This window comes from Lampris incognitus, chromosome 17, assembly GCF_029633865.1.
Source record: "Lampris incognitus isolate fLamInc1 chromosome 17, fLamInc1.hap2, whole genome shotgun sequence".
In the NCBI taxonomy this organism is placed as follows: Eukaryota; Metazoa; Chordata; class Actinopteri; order Lampriformes; family Lampridae; genus Lampris; species Lampris incognitus.
The window spans coordinates 8,413,205-8,434,154 of NC_079227.1; the positions used below are offsets into that span (position 1 = coordinate 8,413,205).

A 20,950-nucleotide genomic window follows, 5' to 3' on the forward strand; every position below is an offset into this window, starting at 1 on the left:
GCTCTCGCTTTTACTCCTTCTCTCCGTCTGTCTGTCTGTCTGTCTGTCTGTCTGTCTGTCTGTCTGTCTGTCTGTCTGTCTGCCTGCCTGCCTGCCTGCCTGTCTGTCTGTCTGTCTGTCTGTCTGTCTGCCTGTCTGTCTGCCTGTCTGTCTGTTTATCTGTCTGTCTGTCTGTCTCTTCTACTGTGACATTTTTTCGGCCCTTTCACCACCACCACCGCCACCCTTTTCCCACCGTCATCTTCTCTTTCAAAACCCCGTCGTCTCCCCCCTCTCAGTCTCGTTACGCTCTTCCTTCCTCTCCTAAGCCTCCTCCGTTCCCCCGCTCCGTGCTCCGGTTTGACCTCGGGGATTTCTCTGAAGCTAAAGCTGTCAGTCAAAGCCGGAAGACGTTCACCGTCGTCCCCCCCCCCCCCCCCGACTCCACTTCAAGCTCCAGAACCCCCCCCACCCCCTCCAGAGACACACATACACTGCACCCCCCCCCCACACACACACCTTCATTCGTTTCAATGTCTCTCTTTCTCCATCTTGGACAGTATAACCCCCCCCCCCCTTCTCTCCTCATTTCAGCCTATCCAGCTCCTTTTCTGTCAACTCACACTGCAGAAACTGGCTTTTCCACCCCCCATGTAGGTATGTAGAGCGACGACTAACCTCTATCTCTCTTTCATGCTCAGAAATTGAGCTTCACATATCCATGAATAGTCATTTACCCTCTCGCTGGAGCTTCATCTCCCCCCCCCCACCCCCGGTCTGTCACTGCGTGTCTCTCTTATATATAAATATATCTTTCCCCTTCCTTTCTAAGGATCTAGAAATAGGAGGCAGTCAGCAGGGGGAGTCTGACATGTCCCCTTAAATCACCTGTCTCCACTTCCCGCCTGAGGAGAATACCTAAACAACCCCCTTAACCTCCCCTTTAACACCGGCGTCTTGTGGAAATTCTTCTCTCACCACAATGACACCCTGTCCAGAATAATGAGAGAATATCGAAACAGAGGTCCTACCAGCCCCTCTGCACTGCAACCTCACTAACCACCTTAACACTAAATGTAACTACTTCCCAGCCTTAATCCTTAACTTGCTCACCGTGTCTGTAGCTGTCCTCGCCACAGATAACTTACTCGCCGCGTCTGTAGCTGTCCTCGCCACAGATAACTTACTCGCCGTGTCTGTAGCTGTCCTCGCCACAGAGCGCAAAATTGACTTTTGCGTATTCAGTGTACGACATTTTCAAGTCGTAGTTGTACGTTGCTCATTGAGAATGTGAATCGGCAGTTCTGGCAGAAAGTCTCTGCAGACTGATGAAATGTGGGCTCCAGGGGGTGTCCGGTTAGCGTAGCGGTCTATTCCGTTGCCTACCAACACGGGGATCCTGGTTCGAATCCCCGTGTTACTTCCGGTTTGGTCGGGCATCCCTACAGACACAATTGGCCGTGTCTGTGGGTGGGAAGCCAGATGTGGGTATGTGTCCTGGTCGCTGCACTAGCGCCTCCTCTGGTCGGTCGGGGCGCCCATCTAGGGGGAAGGGGAACTGGGGGGGAACAGCATGATCCTCCCACGTGCTATGTCCCCCTGGTGAAACTCCTCACTGTCAGGTGAAAAGAAGCAGCTGGTGACTCCACATGTATCGGAGGAAGCATGTGGTAGTCCCTCCCCGGATCAGCAGAGGGGGTGGAGCAGTGACCGGGACGGCTCGGAAGAGTGGGGTAATTGGCTGGGTACAATTGGGGAGAAAAAAAATCCCCCCTCCCCCCCAAAAAAAGTATCACCCCAATGACTCTTTCCTCTCTGAGGCCAAAGAAAGTGCTGTGGTTAAAGGAAAAACACGCAGGACTATTTATTGTGCAAAACAGCGCCGCCCTCAGACTGTTAAAAGGAACTGCAGTAGAGCAGACATCTCTTAGCTTCACCAGCTAACGTAACTCAGCTGATCGCCGTCTCAGTCCTTGGTTGGACAGCTATGGATCATGATACGTTTTTAACACCACCCCTGAAATCCGGTCTTTCCAACCATGCACACTACTGGCGTGTTCTGTTCCGGCACAATCCTGTCACTTGCTCCACCCGACTCCTTCGTTGGTTCGTACAGAGGTGTCGGTGTGCGTCGGAGGGATGGAGAGAGATTTAATTAGAAGAAAAAAGTTGGGATTTTGTGGTTGGTGTCGAGTACCGTCAGAGAGTCTGTGCTCCTTTTCTACTGTGTCAAACACGAACGCCCGTGACACGGCAAAGGAGAGGAGGCGTTCGCCTGTTGTTGTGAAGAAACCTCTGAGGAGCAACGTGTGGAGGCGAGAGGGGAGCGATGCGACAGTCACGGCCTCGTCGGCTTGTTTTTACATGCGACGCGTCAGAACCGCTTGAGGTTTTTCCCTCCGGCGTCAGGTGCGTTGAACTCTTCGGAGAAGACACGTCAGACCTCATTACGCTCCACAAAGTGAGGAGAGTAGGAAGTACCTACAGGGGTTCTACCACAGTAAACCCCCCCCCGAGAAGACTACCCCCATAAAGGGTTCGTGAGCCCAGAACGGCGACGCCCCAGGTTCCAGAGATCTGGGGATTGTCACGATTTTCCTCATCAAGTTAAGATCACGGGGCCTGCAGGCTTCCTTTGGACGTCAGGAGGAGCCCAGACGAAACCTTGGTTGTCAAGCGTACGCCACGTAGCTGGAAAATTTCTGTCCTCGTCTACATTTCACAGCATCCGCCCAAACGATGAGCTAAAGATCCCATTATGATGTGTGGCGCCCTTACAACAGGACTATCTTCGTGACAGGACTATCGGTGTCTCTCCACACGCAGCGCAGAACGGCTGGACGCCGGCTTCTTTGAGCAAGTGCTTCGGGACTTGGCACTGCGTTGTTTTCTTTCCGTCCTGCGGGCTTTAAAGCGCGGGACAACAATATGTTAGAGTCATTGGATTACAACCGAGGCTGCAGGAAGACGAGAATGTTTTCAAAAGCCGCCGTCTGTCTGTTAGCTGACTAGGTGCAGTCTGTTTGCTAACTGGGCTTTTGTGTGTGTGTGTGTGTGTTAATTTGACTGTCATACTGTAAGTCTAAGGGCCTAGACCTGTCTCGTCGGTCTCCTCCTCTTCCTCTCTTTTTCCGTCTCTCTCTCTCTCCCTTTTTCCATCTCTCCCTTGATCCCTCTCTCTCCAGGCTCACTGGTTGAGGGGCAGTGCTGTGCTGTGATAAACCTGCCGCCAGACAGGCGTTACCCACACAATTTGGAGCATAAACACTCCGCACTTTGCCACATTCAACACTAAGAAACAACACACACACACACACACACACACACAAATGAACAACGGGACCCTTGGTATCATAAAAAACGCACCCTCTTCTGTGTGTTTATCGAGTCTCCCATACTGTAATGGAGAGAACAACAGGTTCGACTGGGGTTCTGGTACCGTAAGTTATTTGGGCTCTAATAAGTGGTCCTCGCGGGACCCTCCTATGTTAAGAGTCATGTGTGAGCACCGTCAGGATTCACGAGGGCGCTCTTAAAACACCCTCCTGGACTTCAGCAGGTCGAGATTCAAATAACGTCTGTCGGTCCGCTGAAGCTCCCATGCATGTTATTTAGTTGTCCAAGTTGCATCGTTGTTGAATAAGCTCTTCAATAAATGGCCATTATTCACTGTCGGGGGGGGGGGGACCTGAGAGACACGTTGAATGACTCGCTGAGATGGAGGCATGGTCCATAATAATAATAATAATAATAATTATAATGATGGCGGCATGGTGGCGCAGTGGTTAGCGTGGTCGCCTCACAGCAAGAAGGTCCTGGGTTCGAGCCCCGGGGTAGTCCAACCTTGGGGGTCGTCCCGGGTCGTCCTCTGTGTGGAGTTTGCATGTTCTCCCCGTGTCTGCGTGGGTTTCCTCCGGGTGCTCCGGTCCCCCCCCACAGTCCAGACATGTAGGTCAGGTGAATCAGCTGTACTAAATTGCCCCTAGGTGTGAGTGTGTGTGGGCCCTGTGATGGCCTAGCGGCCTGTCCTCGGTGTCTCCCCGCCTGCCACCCAATGACTGCTGGGATAGGCACCCGCATCCCCGCGACCCTGAGAGCAGGATGAGGGGCCTGGATAATGGATGGCGATAATAATGAACTTTATCTATAAAGCAACTTTCACAGATGAAACCCAGCCCAAAGTGCTTTACATAAAAACAAATTAATACAATCAAATGCAATTTAAAAGTGCTTCAGAATCAACAACAGAGATTGAAAAGTAAAAACGACCAGACAAAACTCAGGATCTAGGTTCAATACTACAAAACCACATCATGAGAACAGAAATATCCGAGGTTAACCATCACTGGTCAAGAAGAAGCGTCATTTTCTCGGACCAATTAGCTTGTGCCAGTGGCATGACTGCACCGGTACCCGGCATATATATACGTCACAGGCATCTTCCCTATAATCTCACGGGCGATAACAGTGATCGGTCTGAAATACAGACACACACACTGGACTTTCTCTCACAACAACATCCAACGTAGCACTGCACCTCGCTGACGCGTTTGTCCTCGCGTTTGTAAAAAGTGAAGCTAGGTTTCTGAAATCTGAACGTGAGGAAGGATCTGGTGGTTAGTTCCCTGAAAGTTGGTCCGTTATGACAGAAGAACTTGACCTCGGTTCTTATCTGCTAGTAGACTCGCCCCCCAATGCTAATTTCCCATGTCAGAGCAAATCACTGGTACCTAATGCTACATGGCATCTGCTTGGTTACCGTTAATTCAGCACCACGAGCCACGGGTAACATGTCAGAAATCACAGCAAAAGGGCATGATTTCTCACCTTCAGTACACATGGAGGGGACGACGGGTCATTCTTATTGAGAAAAATAGAGTATGCCTCAAGTGAACTGATACGTTCAGCACTTGGAATCTGCGTCAGCAATGAAAAAGCAAGCTCGGTTGTGTCCTCGCCGTCCAGGCGGCCACCTTGTATATTTCAAAATAACATGACTCTTGTCCAACTCATCTGGTGAATAATGTGCAGAAATCTGCAGTGTTGGAGTTCAGCTCAGGTCTGGTTCAACTCTGTCATCTAGAATTTACAAAGGCATTGGGCAGGCTGCAGGATGAACGGTGGGCTGCTACAATGGCTAGCCGCCACTGTTTTTCTTCATCCCATTGTAAGTCATTACATTAACGATGACACTTGCCCTGTAATGTTTTAGATATGCATAACTCATGTTTAATTCAGATACTGCTTGATATGAGAATTGAATGACTGCATTGCTGTAGTGCTCTTCTACGGTGCGACACAGAGCACTTTACATTGAAATGAATGCATCGAATTAAAATACGGGCGGCCCTAGAGAGAATCAAACCCCTGACCTTGGTAATATTCATTGCCATGCTCAAGGCATATGCTTTCCATGACACCAGGAGCGCCATCGACTGGGTTCAAGTGCAAAACACATCCTATGGACGCTCTTGAGTGAGTGTCTTGATGCTTGCTCAATAATCCAGGGAAGAAGACAAAAGGAGGTTGAATCAGTTCATGTGGACACAACATTTATTGACAGAAACATTTCATCACTTATCTAAGAGACAGTGTCTTTGTCCATGTCTTCGTTTGATGGCTGGGAGAGCTGGTGTTGGATCGGCTGGGGTAGCCTGGTCTGCTGTGTCCGGTGGGCCCAGGGACCATGGCCCTGCCCGGAGCTTTGCACAAAGAGGAAACACCAAGGGCAAACTGACAGGACGCGGAAGCGGGTCATGCTAAGCTAACTGCTAGCCCATGCAGACCAGCAGTTCCGACAGTCATCCTGTCGTTCGTTCTCTAGGACAGTGGTTTTTTTTGGTTTTGTTGTAGTTTTATGTATGTGTTCTTGTAGTTCCCAGATATGTGTTTTTGTTTTGTGTTGCACTGCTGTGGGCCGGGGGAAACGCTATTTCGTTTCATTTCATGTACCTGAGAGCATGAAATGAAATGACAGTGTTCCTGATTCCTGACCTCGTCAGTCTAAACTGACCGCAGGTATCCCCACCCTTATAAACAATACATTCGCATAAAGACCGAAACCAACGACCAGTTTCATATGCAAATATGTGTGTGACCATATTTGCATATGAAACTCCAGTTAATGGTCACGCCCATATTTGCATATGAAAGTGGTCGTTGGTTTCGGTCGTTATGCAGCTGTATTGTTTATAAGGTGGGGACACCTGCAGTCAGATTAGACTGAAGAGGTCACTTATGGCCCTTTTCCACCGCATGGTACCGGCTCGACTCAACTCAACTCTACTCGCTTCTTTTTGGTTTTCCATTGGGCAAAAGTCAGGGATAGAACCTGGTACCAGGTACTTTTCTTGGTGCCACTTCCATCGAGGTTCCAAGTGAGCTGAGCCGATACTAAATGGTGACATGAAAATACCACTATAAATAAATAAATAAAACAATTAATTCAATATATGTATATTTATTTATATCTATCTAAATATATAATTAAAAAAAAAACTAGCCAACATGCCCACAAATGACCGAAATCCCGAAAAGTAAAGCGAGTCGAGTCGAGCCGGTACCACGCAGTGGAAAAGGGGCATCGGATGAGTGATGGAACGTATCTGTCAATAAACATTGTATCCAGATGAACTGATGCAACCTGCTTTGATCTCTGAGTGAGAGAACTTAAGACAGAAGACACATATGATGTCATCACGGGTCCTGGATACAGCGGCAGACGGCAACAGAACCCGGTTTGAGAATCGTGCTTAAAAGAGTCTTAAAAATAGCGGCGACATGAAGGAAACTATTTTGGGTTGTTCTTGCGATGACACGAGACGAAGGTATCAGCTTCAATCCCAACTGTTCACATGTGATGAAATACCCTTTTTCCTCCTCCGTGCACGAACTTCCCTTTCCTGCTCTAGCATTCCTGCTTTTCCTTTTTCTGTCCAGTGCTCCCGTCATCTGCAGCTATTCGTGACACATACATTCAAAGACCTTCCACGATTAACACAATACACGGCTGGCAACACGGAGGGTTCAGAGAACGGTTACCAATGGTTACCACGGACATGCCAGCGTCAGGAATCATTTTCAATTTCAGTTCAATATCCGTGGGCTAGTTCAGAAGAGAATACAGTGAAAGCACGGACAGTAGATGCTTTTATGATAGACCGGCGAGCACTCAACTCATAGAAATTATGCATATAATCCAATTCTGTCAAGAGGGACGACAAAATTGAATGATTTTTTTTTTATGTGGTCGTTTTTTCATAGCCGAAGGGAACCGCTCGGCCAACTTTCTGTGACAAGCCTCCATTTTACAGTTCCACCTGACCCCTGTGTTTTGGATGGTTGCCGGGTTTTCTTGATGACCAGGTTGTAAACAAAGCCCGGTATGCTGTGTTCAGAGTCAGTCGGGGGCTAAAAATACTGTAAAATCAATACCGACGAGGACAAGCACAGAGAGAGAGATGGAAATATCTATCTTTAACGGACTTTGGCACACATGAGTACGTGCATACACACACACACACATGGATGCTCACGCAAGTGCTAGCACCCACCCACACACACACCCACAAGCATGCATACACCCACCCACACCACCCACACGATAAATACTCTCCCCCGTAGACCCACAGAAATACGCGCAATGATCTGCATAAGATTGTAAGGCACAAAACCAATATTATTACCTATTTGGACACGACCAAGTGTTTCTGCCCTCCGCAGTGAACCTAATTTCCGTATGGTGTGTATGTCTGTGGGTGTGTTTCTCCATATGTCTGCGTTTCTGAGCGGTGGGTGAGTCGATGGTGACGGAGAGACAGACAGTCGATAGAAATATGTTTCTCCCCGCTGCTGCACTCAAACTAACGAGGAGCCCCGATGTCAGAAGAGGCATCATCAGCTTGGCCGCTCTCCGGCCGGCTGCACTCCCGCTGCTCGGCTTATCTGTGATGGGCCCTGTGGGGCAGCGGGGGGACTGCACGTCTAGCTGCCAGCAGGCAGGGCCCAATCCCCCCTCCCCCGGTGGCCTGGGTCGGCTGTATTTGGCTATGTGTGTGTATGCTCGGTGAGTGCAGCTGGATGGACCGTCTAGCTGTGGCAGTACGGCGGGACTCACCCGGTGTCGAGCATGCCCACCCACCCACCCACCCACCCACCCACCCCTGCCTCCCAGCTGGGTGGGTGGTCCCAACAGTGTGGCAGTCTGTTGATTGCGGGGTCCAGCTTCGGGCTGGCAGTCTGTGCTTGCTGTCCGCGGCTTGGGTCCCACACCCGCGGGTGTGGGTGTGGGTGTGGGTGGGGTTGTGCCTCCGGGGGTGTGGGCCTGGCTTGTACCTTTTGGGATTAGTTTGTGCTCCTTGGGGGCATGCGGAGCTGTTGCTCTGTGGGTTCCTGACCCCCCCTGTGGTCTCGCTGTTCCTCTGGGGTTGCGGAGCTTTGGGCTCCGGCTGTTCTCTTGGCCATGGGGCGCCTGCACAACTGTGGGGCCGGCGGGTGGCTCAGAGCCTGCGTGTTGCTCAGAGGCACTACGATAAGTCGCGGACCTCAGACACCGGAATTTATCGGGATTAACCCCGTGCACTCACAGGCGGACACGTCACATGCACACTGCTAGCATCCGCTTCGCCGTAGTCCCTGGACCACTCCCTGGATTACATCGTTCTTGTCTTCCCCTGTATCGCTATATTTTACCCTAAGCCGAAATTGATAAGCTCGATTTAGTTAGGTTTGTCGAACACATACCAGCGTCTGTTTCCGTGTCGCTGTCTTATCAGATTCATTTCTAGGTTTCCTCGTTTCACTTGAGGTGATCGTCCCCCTCTTGGAGAGGCGATGCTGACCACACAAGGGGGGACCGGGGGATTAGAAATGTTTAACAAAAACCCTGCGCTCTTGTCATCCCACAGATCAGCCAAAGGATGGATTTATAACAAGCGGTTGTTGATAAGGACTAGGGGGAAGTATTTGTCATGTGTGTGTGTGTGTGTGTGTCTCGGCCCTGTGTGATGGTCTGGCGGCCTGTCCAGGGTGTCTCCCCGCCTGCCGCCCAATGCCTGCTGGGATCGGCTCCAGCATCCCCGCGACCCGGAGAGCAGGACAAGCGGTTCGGATAATGGATGGATGGATGATAATGAATAAAGATGGCCTTTGCAGGTGGAGAACCTGAACTCCACCTGCGGATGAACGACATCTAGGACACGCTGGCATACAATTTGCCTGTGTTGTGTGCCAAGGTGTGGGAAAAGTACCAGGCTGATAAAATCTATTTGGGAGGCACTTAACTGCCTGAAACACCAGAGTACCCCCCCACACCTCCCACACACACACACACACATTTACTTATGTACTCCCACATAACTTTGTCTGCTATGACTGCATCATCTTATTTATGTAAAACACTTCAGGTCGGACATCTTTCTCCACCACTTCAGGCTGCAGTTGTGCATAGGTGTACCAGGGCTCCTTTAATAACAGCGTACGCTGAATCTGGAGGTCTCAAAATCTCATAAAGAAGCCAGAAAACACCTTCAGTGCTCAAAAGTCAGGAAACCCCCGCCCCCTTTCTCTCCAATTGTACTTGGCCAATTACCCCGCTTTTCTGAGCCATCCCAGTAGCTGCTCCACCCCCTCTGCCGATCCGGGGAGGGCTGCAGACTACCACATGCCTCCTCCCATACATGTGGAGTTGCCAGCCGCTTCTTTTCACCTGACAGTGAGGAGTTTCACCAGGGGGATGTAGCGCGTGGGAGGATCACGCTATTCCCCACAGTCCCCCCCCCCCGAACAGGTGTGGGTATGTGACCCTGCTAGTGCAGCTGCCAGGTCACATACCCACATCTGGCTTCCCACACACAGACACAGCCAATTGTGTCTGTAGGCCAGCCCAACCAAGCCGGAGGTAACACGGGGATTCGAAGCAGAGCACTGCACACATTTAAGATTCATTTTGTCAGTCCTGCCATGGAGTTGGAGATGACGGTGTTATCTTTTGCAAGTGGGCGTACTTTGACTCACTAGATACAACTTTAGTCAGGTTCAGTCAGAGCATTCAGCTTCTTTTAAAAAAAAATTTTAAGTACCGTCAGTGCTGGAGGACATCACTGTGATGACGCCCTCCATGATGCCACAGGGCAGTTTACATATCAATAAATCACTAAATCTGTGAACATACGGACAAACGTCGTGTTTAAGAACACAGCCGCGGTTCCTCACATGCACCCGTTTGGTGACATGAAGCACAATATCCAACCAAAACCAACTCCGACCTCATTTTATGAGACATTCTAGGTAAGAGACTCCCATTAACGCTAATCTAGACTACAAAATAGTGCATCACGACTTGACAATATGTGAATTTCACCCTGCTACAATATCACTGAAATCAGCAGCAGAGCCGCTGCTCCTTTGTGTCGGAAGGAGCCAGCTGAGGTGGTTCGGGCATCTGATTAGGATGCCTCCTGGAGGTTTACCGGGCACAGCCGACTGGGAGGAGACCCCAGGGTAGACCCAGAACTCGCTGGAGGGACTACATGTCCAATCTGGTCTGGGAAGGTCTTGGGATGCCCCAGGAGGAGCTGGAGGGCGTTGCTGGGGAGAGGGACGTCTGGAGAGCCCTACCGCGACCCGACCCCGGAGAAGCGGCGGAAGACGAATGAATGAATGAACAATATCACAGTAACACAAACAGCAACCAGACTCCCAACAATTCAGTAATGGAGTCGGTTCTGACTTAGGGGGGGCCGTCACGGTGTTTGTGGGTCTGTGACTGTAAAGGAAGAAGTCCCAGATGGACTTGGTGTGGCAGAAAACTGACGCGGGATGGACACAGATGGAGGGGACAGCAGTGGATGCAGCTGTGCTGTGGTGTCTCATCACGCTGACAAGCTGCAGACAGGAGCAACGTCTGCTCGGTGCCATTAAGACAGACGAGGTTGTTAGCGAAACAGTCACACAAGCACACAAGACAAAGAGTCCTCGCGTAGACTCACTACTACCCGTCCGTCCACACTGAACCGAGCGGTTGCTCTGTGGCAGTGAAACACACACACACACACACACACACACCGCTTTGTTTATGGGTACCAAGGTGAGGTCCAGGTAAATTAACCGGGAGGTGAGGACCGGGCTTTCAAGGCTGTTTCCGAGTTAAAAAAAATGCTCGGTTCAGAGAGCAGGCGGATCCTCGACCTCAGCAAACACTTAAAATTCTTTGAGGGTCTTAAATGCAGGGTGAGTTTTGTCAAAACAAGCCCTTCCTAAATGTAGCCGCAGTCCAGACATGTACTAGGTTTGAACCTGGCCTTGTTTAGACAGGGCGAGACAAAACTGCAGTTTACTCACGTGAAATTAAGGCCCAATCCAGAGCCAAAGTAGTCCAAATAAATAAGCATTACTACTGTGTATTAGAACTGTAGTATAGTTCACTCTGAACAGTAAAATATTTCAATATTGATTCAGAATTTACGGCACAGTTTTACGGCCAATTACTGGCACGTTGGCGCAGTGGTTAGTGCGGTCGCCTAACAGCAAGCAGGCCCTGGGTTCGAGCTCTGGGGTAGTCCAACCTTGGTGGGTCGTCCCAGGTCGTCCTCTGTGTGGAGTTTGCATGTTCTCCCCGTGTCTGTGTGGGTTTCCTCCGGAGGCTCCGGTTTCCTCCCACAGTCCAAAGACATGTAGGTCAGGTGAATCGGCCATACTAAATTGTCCCTAAGTGTATGTGTATGTGTGTGTGTGTGTGTGTGTGTCGGCCCTGCGATGGTCTGGCGGCCTGTCCAGGGTGTCTCCCCGCCTGCCACCCAGTGTCTGCTGGGATAGGCTCCAGCATCCCCGCGACCCTGAGAGCAGGATAAGCGGTTTGGAGAATGAATGGACGGATGGATTCAAAATTTAAATGGTGGGTAAAATTACACTCTTAAAAACATTTCTTAAGGATTATTTTTCCAACTTGCCACATTGTCTATAATGTGTATTTTCTCCTAAAGAACATCTTTGGTCACCTGTTACCCGTCATACCCACCCTCCCATGTGACTACTGTAACCGATCAGCATAAACTTCTGAGCCAACCAATCAGAAAAACTCACCAAACGTTGAATGGAGGGCGCCATGGAGCAAAATCGTGCATATGTAGGAGTGATACACACACACACACACGTGGCCTCATGGTGTGTGGGCTAATTTGACCACTTTTCTGAGGACCTCTCTGAAAATTTGAGAGACGCCTATAAACAGCCTCTGGAGGCCATTACAGTGAAAACACTGTACGGACCGGCCTCAATGTCCTCACTCTGTAAAGAGGTCCTCACTCCAGGGGTCAAAAACCAGTGTTATATAGTCAGAAACTACTGCTAGGAAACTAAATTAATCTCACAGCACATTTGCATCACGCACAAGAAACACAATCGAAAGAGAGAAAGAGAGAGAGGGAGCGAGAGAGGGAGGGAGAGAGAGAGGGAAACCAAAAACCTTCAAGCGAAGACAAAAGCCCCGTCGACGCCAAAGCTTGACAAACAACAAGCCAATCACCGGCAGCGCGTCCTTCGCTCTAGCCCGTCGTCACGGTAACCGGTCCTTTATCAACAGCCTCCCTCTGAAACGGCACTCGAGCGGTCACATGACCACATGGCAGGAAAAACGAGACAGATAAAAGGGACGAGCGTGCTCCCCTGCAAGTCTGCCTCCGTCTATCCACATCTGCCGACCAAACCCCGGCTACGCAACTACATGAGGTACACACACACACACACGCACACACACACACACACACACACACACAAACGTCACAGTGAACACAAACTTAATGACGCCAACGAAACATACGTTTATATACATTATCTGCTCAGGTCCGCCATGTTGGAGTAAACACGGACTTTCCAAAGTGACTTGTCGGTAGTGATGTCTTCGTAATCACTAACGATGCTGATCCTTTTTCTTTTAATTTAATTTCATGCACGTTCTATTCTAGAAGTGGGATGCTTTACCCCCCCCCCGCCCCCGCCCCCGGTCGGGCTGCACTTCACAAACATGCACAAATATTGCGGATAACCTTCTGTCAACACCGACTGTTTTGTCCCTCCTGCTGAAGTGTCGCCCTGCTCGTATAACGCAGACACAAGGGCGGGCCATGTGAACTTGGTGTTCCCCGACAAATAAATAAATAAATAAATAAAGGAAAACCTCCGCCGCTTTTCCAAGCAGCTTGACTGTTGGCATTTACTCAGTCACCAGACAGCTTGACGGCCTGTGGCTCGCAGGTCTCGCTGCGCCGCACATGCAAACACGCACACAGACACACGTGTTAGAAAAGAATGAATAGAAATCAGACGGCGTATCTCTTTACCCAACAACCCAACCGTACAGTCGCGTGAACACAACGCCAATCTTTTGGCGTGACACAAATAAGCACATTCAACCTCCCTGCCGCTCGGGTTTGTAGACACGCCCTGAGTTTGAGGCGACGCCGCTTGATTTGACGGCGGAGCTGGTTTTCACCACCGGTCCTCCATTACAGAGGGCAGCTGGACCCAGATACCCCTGACCAGCAGGCCTCGGCCTGCGTCACGTGGCCGCTGGCTGTAAAGGGCAGCGAAGGTGGTCAACATTATCCTCCTGTCACGCTCCGGTACACTGTTGGTCTTTCTGCACACACACACACACACACACACACACACACACACACACACACACACACACACACACACACACACACACACACACCTGTGGCTGCCTCAGTTGTGAGGCGGCCAGTTTAATGATTAACTGGTGTGATGCTGTGTTGCCACGTTTCAGGCAGAGGGAATGGCTGGTGAAAGGGAAAGAGAAAAGGTCTGTTGTGAAACTGAGAGGTCGTTCAGGTAATTAAATGTACCGAGATGCACAACACCTACACACATACATATTTTCTCTCTCCGTCTCGCTCTCTCTCATGCAGCTATGCACAAGTCCACTTGGAAGGACAGCGTTAAGTCCTGAGATTTGGGCAAAAGAGAGAAAATTAAAGAGAATGAGGGAGACAGAGAGAGAGAGAGACAGAGACAGTGAGAGAGAGACAGAGAGACAGAGACAGTGAGAGAGAGAGAGAGAGACAGAGAGAGAGAGAGAGAGAGATACAGAGACAGTGAGAGAGAGACAGAGAGAGAGAGAGACAGAGAGAGAGAGAGAGACAGAGAGACAGAGAGACAGAGAGACAGAGACAGTGAGAGAGAGAGAGAGACAGAGAGACAGAGACAGTGAGAGAGAGACAGAGAGAGAGAGATACAGAGACAGTGAGAGAGAGACAGAGAGAGAGAGAGACAGAGAGAGAGAGAGAGACAGAGAGAGAGAGAGACAGAGACAGTGAGAGAGAGACAGAGAGAGAGAGATACAGAGACAGTGAGAGAGAGACAGAGAGAGAGAGAGACAGAGAGAGAGAGAGAGACAGAGAGACAGAGAGAGAGAGAGACAGAGACAGTGAGAGAGAGACAGAGAGAGAGAGAGACAGAGAGAGACAGAGAGAGAGAGAGACAGAGAGAGACAGAGAGAGAGAGACAGAGAGAGAGAGAGACAGAGACAGAGAGAGAGAGAGACAGAGACAGAGACAGTGAGAGAGAGACAGAGAGAGAGAGGGAAGATGACATCTTCTATATATATAAACCAAGAGTGTATGTTTGTATGTTCGCTTAAAACTCCAGAAATACTCACTGTAAAACAAAAAACAAAGGTATCTTTAGAATCAGCGCTTTTCAAGGATTGCACAGTTCAAAAATGTTTCAAAAACCAAGTAAAAGATCTGAATTTATTTGCCAAACCGAGTTCACTTTGCGGCAATTTGCGGCAGCAGATTTGCAGGGATTAATACGCACATTGGCAAAGAGGCTTGATGAATGGATTGAAAATTATGACATCTTATCATTTTCGTTAATAAGATTCATTCATTCGACGTTCCTTTATCACGTATCGTATCGTAAGTTGTCCTATATTTCATCATCGATCATATTGTAAAGATAGATCGTGTTGGTTGTCTCGGTGAGAACATTTTCCCCGAGGAACACCGGGTACTGCTGCTAGTCCTATGTGAAGCAAACTCCTGTCTGATTGAATATATTCATAGAGGAGAGTGATGAAAGAGAAAAGACGACGTGTCATTTGTCCGGTATAGTGCATCTGTCTGGCTGGACCGCCTCCTCATTCAGCGCTGAAAGCTCGGCGTTTCAGTCCTCACACGCGACACGCCGTCGTACCAATTAAAAACACCTTGGCGTAAAAAGAAAACCAAATAAATAAAAGAAAACGACCTTTAGCAAGACAGCAGACTTTGGGGACAGGTTTACAGAAGGTGCTGGGTGACAGAAATAAAAAGACTCTGAAGACGAGTCCTGTCCTCAAGCGTCTGTTCAGCTCCGTTAGCGAAAAAAGGCAGTTCGCAAGGTCTTCGCCATCAAACACTGGGGCAAAGTGATGGATCAGCACCGACTGTCTGCGGCGGTGGACAATTTATATTATACAAAGTAAACTTTGAGAAGAAAAAAAGCAGCTTATCCATATTGTTTATGAGAGTTTGGACTTGGGGGAGAGCAGTGGGGTGAAATGATAGAAGTGGCATCATCAGCAGAAAAGGAAAAAAACTCCACATGACTTCATCACTTGCAATTACCCCACTCTTCTGAGCCGTCCCAGTTGCTGCTCCACCCCCTCTGCTGATCCGGGGAGGGCTGCAGACTACCACATGCCTCCTCCCATACATGTGGAGTCACCAGCCGCTTCTTTTCACCTGACCGTGAGGAGTTTCCCCAGGGGGACATAGGATCACGCTATTCCCCCTCTCCCCTGAACAGGCGCCCGGACCGACCAGAGGAGGCGCTAGTGCAGCGAGTAGGACACATACCCACATCCGGCTTCCCTCCCACACACACAGCCAATTGTGTCTGTAGAGACGCCCGACCAAGCCGGAGGTAACACAGGGATTCGAACCGAAGATCCCTGTTTTGGTAGGCAACGGAACAGACCGCCATGCTACCCGGACGCCCATTTCATCACTATTCTCTACAGGTGAGCGAGAGTGAAGCCGAGGAGAGAGCCGCAGCATCTCTGTCGCCTATCTCCTCCACTCAGGGGTCATCAAATTGTTAAAACTCCACAGTTTAAGGAAATAAACAACAACAAAAAATCTGTTTCCTCCAGTACCGACGACACGCTCATCTAAGCGGCGCCTTCGGACGAATCGGGGTTTCAACGTCATCCACAGGGAAAACTGAGCTATGAGAAATTTTTATTCTCACCATTATGTCCTCTGCACACACAGTGCAGACTGTTACACAACTGAACACCAAATCAACAGGACACAAAAAAAAAAAAGGTCCTTGGATGAAATTGAGGCTCCTGACTCACGGGCAGATGAATGCGGCGTGTACCGGTGTGCGGGTGTATTGTCTTTCTACGTGTACTGGATGACATCAGGTCCGTCCACAGGATCGACTGCACTGACAGGTTGCTGCAAAGTACACAAAAACTAATAGGTTGGAGCGAAGCCATCCATCATAAGCAATATCCAACTCCCACTTTCGGCGCCACGCGCGGCCGTGAAAAGATGGGAGACGAGCCTCGTTCCTTCACGCGACGTCTATTTTACGCCGCAAAAAGAGATGCTAACACATCAGTCGATGAAAAAGAGGAATCCCTATCTATTTCCCCCCCTGCGTCCGCCGCTGTGCCGAGTCTTCATCGGATCCGCGTGTAGGAACCCTTCAGTCACTCCCCACCGACCGTGTCCCTTCGGCGACGTCGGTCATCGACAAACCGAACTGCATTGTGCTTTGGCCCTCATCGCCGAGTCGCTCCGGATGAGCACGCCAGCTAAATACATATTATGGAAACGGGAGTCGTCCGACAACGGCGGCCTCGTTTGAGCGGCGGTGTTTGATGTTTCGGCGTTTACTCTGTAATTATGAGGACCTTGCTGGGGGCAGGACGGCACTTGGCAGAGATGATTCGTTGGTTTTCAGCCCGCCGGCGTGACACCAAGTGCCACTCTTTCTTTTTTTTAATTGGCACCGCAACCCTCCTATATTATCGGCCCCCGGGCTATAACAAGGCAGTAAATAGCGTAGCTGTTAGCAGTAAAAAGAAAGGATTAGCCCGTTAAGAAATACTACAAATGATCACGTTAGCGCTTTACGAGGGAGAGGAGTCAGCGAAATAACTACTTGCGAGGCATGTCTGCGAATGACGGTGTTTTCCCTCAGAAGTGTTTGTGTAGAGTTGGCGGGGTGTGTGCGCGTGTGCGCGCGTGTGTGTGTGTGTGTGTACCCGGAAGTCGATGCCCACGGTGGAGATGAAGCTCCCAGCCAGGAAGGCTCCGTCTTTAAAGCGAACCAGCAGACAGGTCTTCCCCACACCTGAGTCCCCTACCAGCATCACCTAGAGAGAGAGAGGGGGGGGGGGTGAAAAGTATAAAGTGAAACAAGAGCGAGGGATGCACGCATACACATTTAGGAGCAGAAACATAAACAGGAGCACAAGCACAGTGATGCAAACACACACACCAGCACCTCCATTTACATGCACACACACACACACACACATGCCCATCAATGCATGCATACACACACTAGGGCACCAGTATGAGAAGCCAGTACAGGCTGCAGACTAGTCACAGCCTGCCTAAAGCAAAAACATTCCCTGGACAAAACGTGGTGCTGTCTGTCTGCTCCTTGCTGTCTAATTCAGTCTAATCTGTCCACATTTAACCTCTGGGGAAACGTCTTTATCGCCCAGTGTAACCACATTTATGTGGGTGCAACAGGGTTATCAGGTCAGTCTCATAAAATCAGTCTCGTAAATTCCTCAGCCATTAATTTTAGCGTTTATTATTTTACAATTAAACTGCTAAATTTGATGGCACTGAGCGCGTTGGGAGAGAGAGCAAGCGGCAGAAAGGTGACGGTGAATGCGAGCGGAGGGAAGGAAAAGGTTAGCGGTAGGTTGTCGATCTGGCAGTAAATGCACATTATAGGCTACGGGGTGTGTCGGTTAATACATGCTGCAGCTTCTCAAGACCAAGAATAGTCTCATCTGCTTTTTCCCCAGCTGCTGGAAAAGCGGAGGGGGTTTTCCCTACCATCATAAGGCATAGGCGTAGCACCCAAGCTGTTCTGGGCACCACCTAAGGCAAATGAACGTAAAATCAATGTGGGGAGCATCAAAACTTAAGTAAATGACTTTTGACAGATCTGATAGCTTCAGCTAGATGGTCTCTAGAGCACTTTTGTCTTTTTTTGAGGGGGGGGGGCCCTTTCCCCCCAATTGTATCCGGCCAACTACCCTATTCTTCCGAACTGTCCTGGTTGCTGCTCCACCCCCTCTGCCGATTCCAGGGAGGGCTGCAAACTACATGCCTCCTCCGATACATGCGGAGTCGCCAGCCGCTCCTTTTCACCTGACAGTGAGGAGTTTCACCAGGGGGACATAGTGTGTGGGAGGATCACGCTATTCCCCCCAGTTCCCCCTCCCCCCGAACAGGTACCCTGACTCACCAGAGGAGGTGCTAGTGCAGCCACCAGGACACATACCCACATCGGCTTCCCACCCGCAGACACGACCAATTGTGTCTGTAGGGACGCCCGACCAAGCCGGAGGTAACATGGGGATTCGATCCGGCGATCCCTGTGGTCGCTTTTATTTATTTATTTATTTATTATATATGACGTGGGAAGAGGTGGGTCCTTCAACTGTGGTCAACCTAGGGTACCACACTATGTTAATCCAGGGATGCCTCCAATAAAACAGCGGCCAGCGGGAATGTGAAGACACGTGGTCCTCCGCCCGTCATTGTATTCTGCAGAACAGGGTATCCTCTATATGGGCGTGGACTCCAGAGTGGTCCACGGCCAGGGAGAACCAATTTCAATTCCGTCGTGGTTTTTTGGGGGAAATTGCATCACCGGGTACAATACGGAGCACAGTAAAGGTGGGAAGATCGGTGGAGATTACCTGTGAGGTTGAGCAGGGAGTTATGGGTATTGTAGGCTACGGGCAGAGCAACCCCTACACTTACTAGCAGCCATCAAATGGCGAATGCTTTTATAATTATTTTGAGTGCCATCACACACGTAAGTGGTCCTCTAAAGCAGTAAATCTGACACTGTGGCTCAATTTCCCTCCCAGAAAACAAAGATTTAATACTAGTGGGCAGTTAAACTGTGTTTTGGGACCTTTCTGACATTGGTTGTTTCTACCTACAAGGCAGCAAACAGTGCCTGTCAAACAGTCTGTTCTCCTTCTACAGGAAGCGAGCTAGGGGCAGTGCCAACACACAGCGATGCGGAGCGTCACCTTTGCCAAATATAATGGATTAATGGATTAACGGTGGATTACATTTATATAGTACTTTATCTAGACACCCAAAGTGCTTCACAGTGAAGGGAGGAAACTCACCTCAACCACCACCAATGTGGTAGCACCCACCTGGGTGATACACGGCAGCCATTTTGCACCAGATCTCTCACTACACATCAGCTTGAGGTGGAGAGGGAGGAATCATTGAGCCAATTACACAGGAGGATGATTAGGTGGCCAGATGGAGAGAGCCAGGTTGGGAATTTTTCCAGGACAACGGGGGACCCCCTACTCCTTGTGTCAAATGCCACGGGCTCTTTATTGACCACAGTGAGTCAGGACCTCGGTTTAACGTCTCCTCCGAAGGACGGCATCTCCTACAGCACAGTGTCCCTGTTACTGCACTGGGGCATCGGGATTTGATTTTTGTTGTTTTTATTTTCGAACAGCAACTCATTTTCCTGGGAGGTCGCCCATCCAAGTACTAGCCAAGCCCACACGTGCTTAGCTTCGGTCATGCGGCAGAGCCAGGGTACATGTTGGTTGATATGGCTGCCGGCAAACTGAAAAGTTTAATTTTAAACAGCCTAAATAAAAGGGGGTAACTTATTTATAATTAACCAAATTCTATGGTTGTGTCGGAGAACTGATGATAATTGGATGGGAGTCAGCTATACCCGATGCGGCTGTGTGTTAGCCGGTGGTAATGAAAGCCTAATTAGCTATAATGAGAAACATCGAGAGAGAGAACTTTAAGCTTCATTTCGGCTAATTAAAAAAAGGCAGTGAACCAAGTGCCAACAAAACCGCAGCCAAAGTACAAAAAAACCCCAAACATCTATTGATACATATGAAGTTATAAAAGTGTTGAATAAATGATGGGCACTCAAAACCGTAAGGCTGTCATTTTCAGAAAAACACCATTACATAAAAGTTCCATTTGAAAAGTCAGCCGCTCAACGCTTTCAAAACAGCAACTAAAATGGCTGCCGCCCACCTGAGCTCGGTCCCGCTCACTACGCCCGGCCAATGAAAGGCGCCCGGCACTCCCGCCACGACGGGGCCTTCAGCCACTAGCCAGACTCCTCTGTAGCTCCCCGGGGATCGAACCGCCGAGTCGCTCTCCATCTTTAAGAAGGAGCTAAAGACCCCAGCTCTTTCTCGGACACCTGCCTGCCGACGCCTATCGGACTTGAACCTAGTTTTTTTGTGTACACTTGCTTGCGTTGTCGCCTCCTTGCTCGTGTTGTATCACCTCTCGGCTGTACGTCGCCTTGGATAAAGGCGTCTGCCAAATGAAATTGTAATTGTACAAATACGACCCGTCGTAAGCTACTTTTTTTTTTAAAAGGTATGTTTAGCGTGACGTCACCGAGTTTTTTGGTGAGGTCATCCATCAGCAGCCAATCACAGAGCGTCGGCGCCCGCCTCGCTGTTCACTGCAGCCGGTTCACCGTCAGACAGGAGGCCTGCCGTAGTCTCGCGATACCACACGATCGGCTATCCCCGCCTACTAATGTAGACTTTGGATGGTTTTGCGATGCGGTTTTTTTTTTAAAAACTCTGTTCCCACCCGGTTTTAGCGACGATAGCAGGGAGAGTGTCCTCAGTCTCTAGCTCAGCAAGTCCTTTAAGTCAAGTCGAGTCAATTTTAGAGGCTGA

At 49.7% G+C, this 20,950-nt stretch overlaps 1 protein-coding gene across 1 annotated transcript in view; it reads right to left on the reverse strand.

Annotated features, from left to right (window-relative positions):
* LOC130127609 (ras-related protein Rab-26-like) overlaps positions 1 to 20,950 on the reverse strand; it is a 113,190-nt gene that overhangs the window by 84,415 nt on the left and 7,825 nt on the right. The window contains exon 2 of the mRNA XM_056297292.1: positions 17,261 to 17,371. Within this exon, the coding sequence (XP_056153267.1) occupies positions 17,261 to 17,371 (111 nt within the window). The remainder of the gene's footprint in view (positions 1 to 17,260; positions 17,372 to 20,950) is intronic.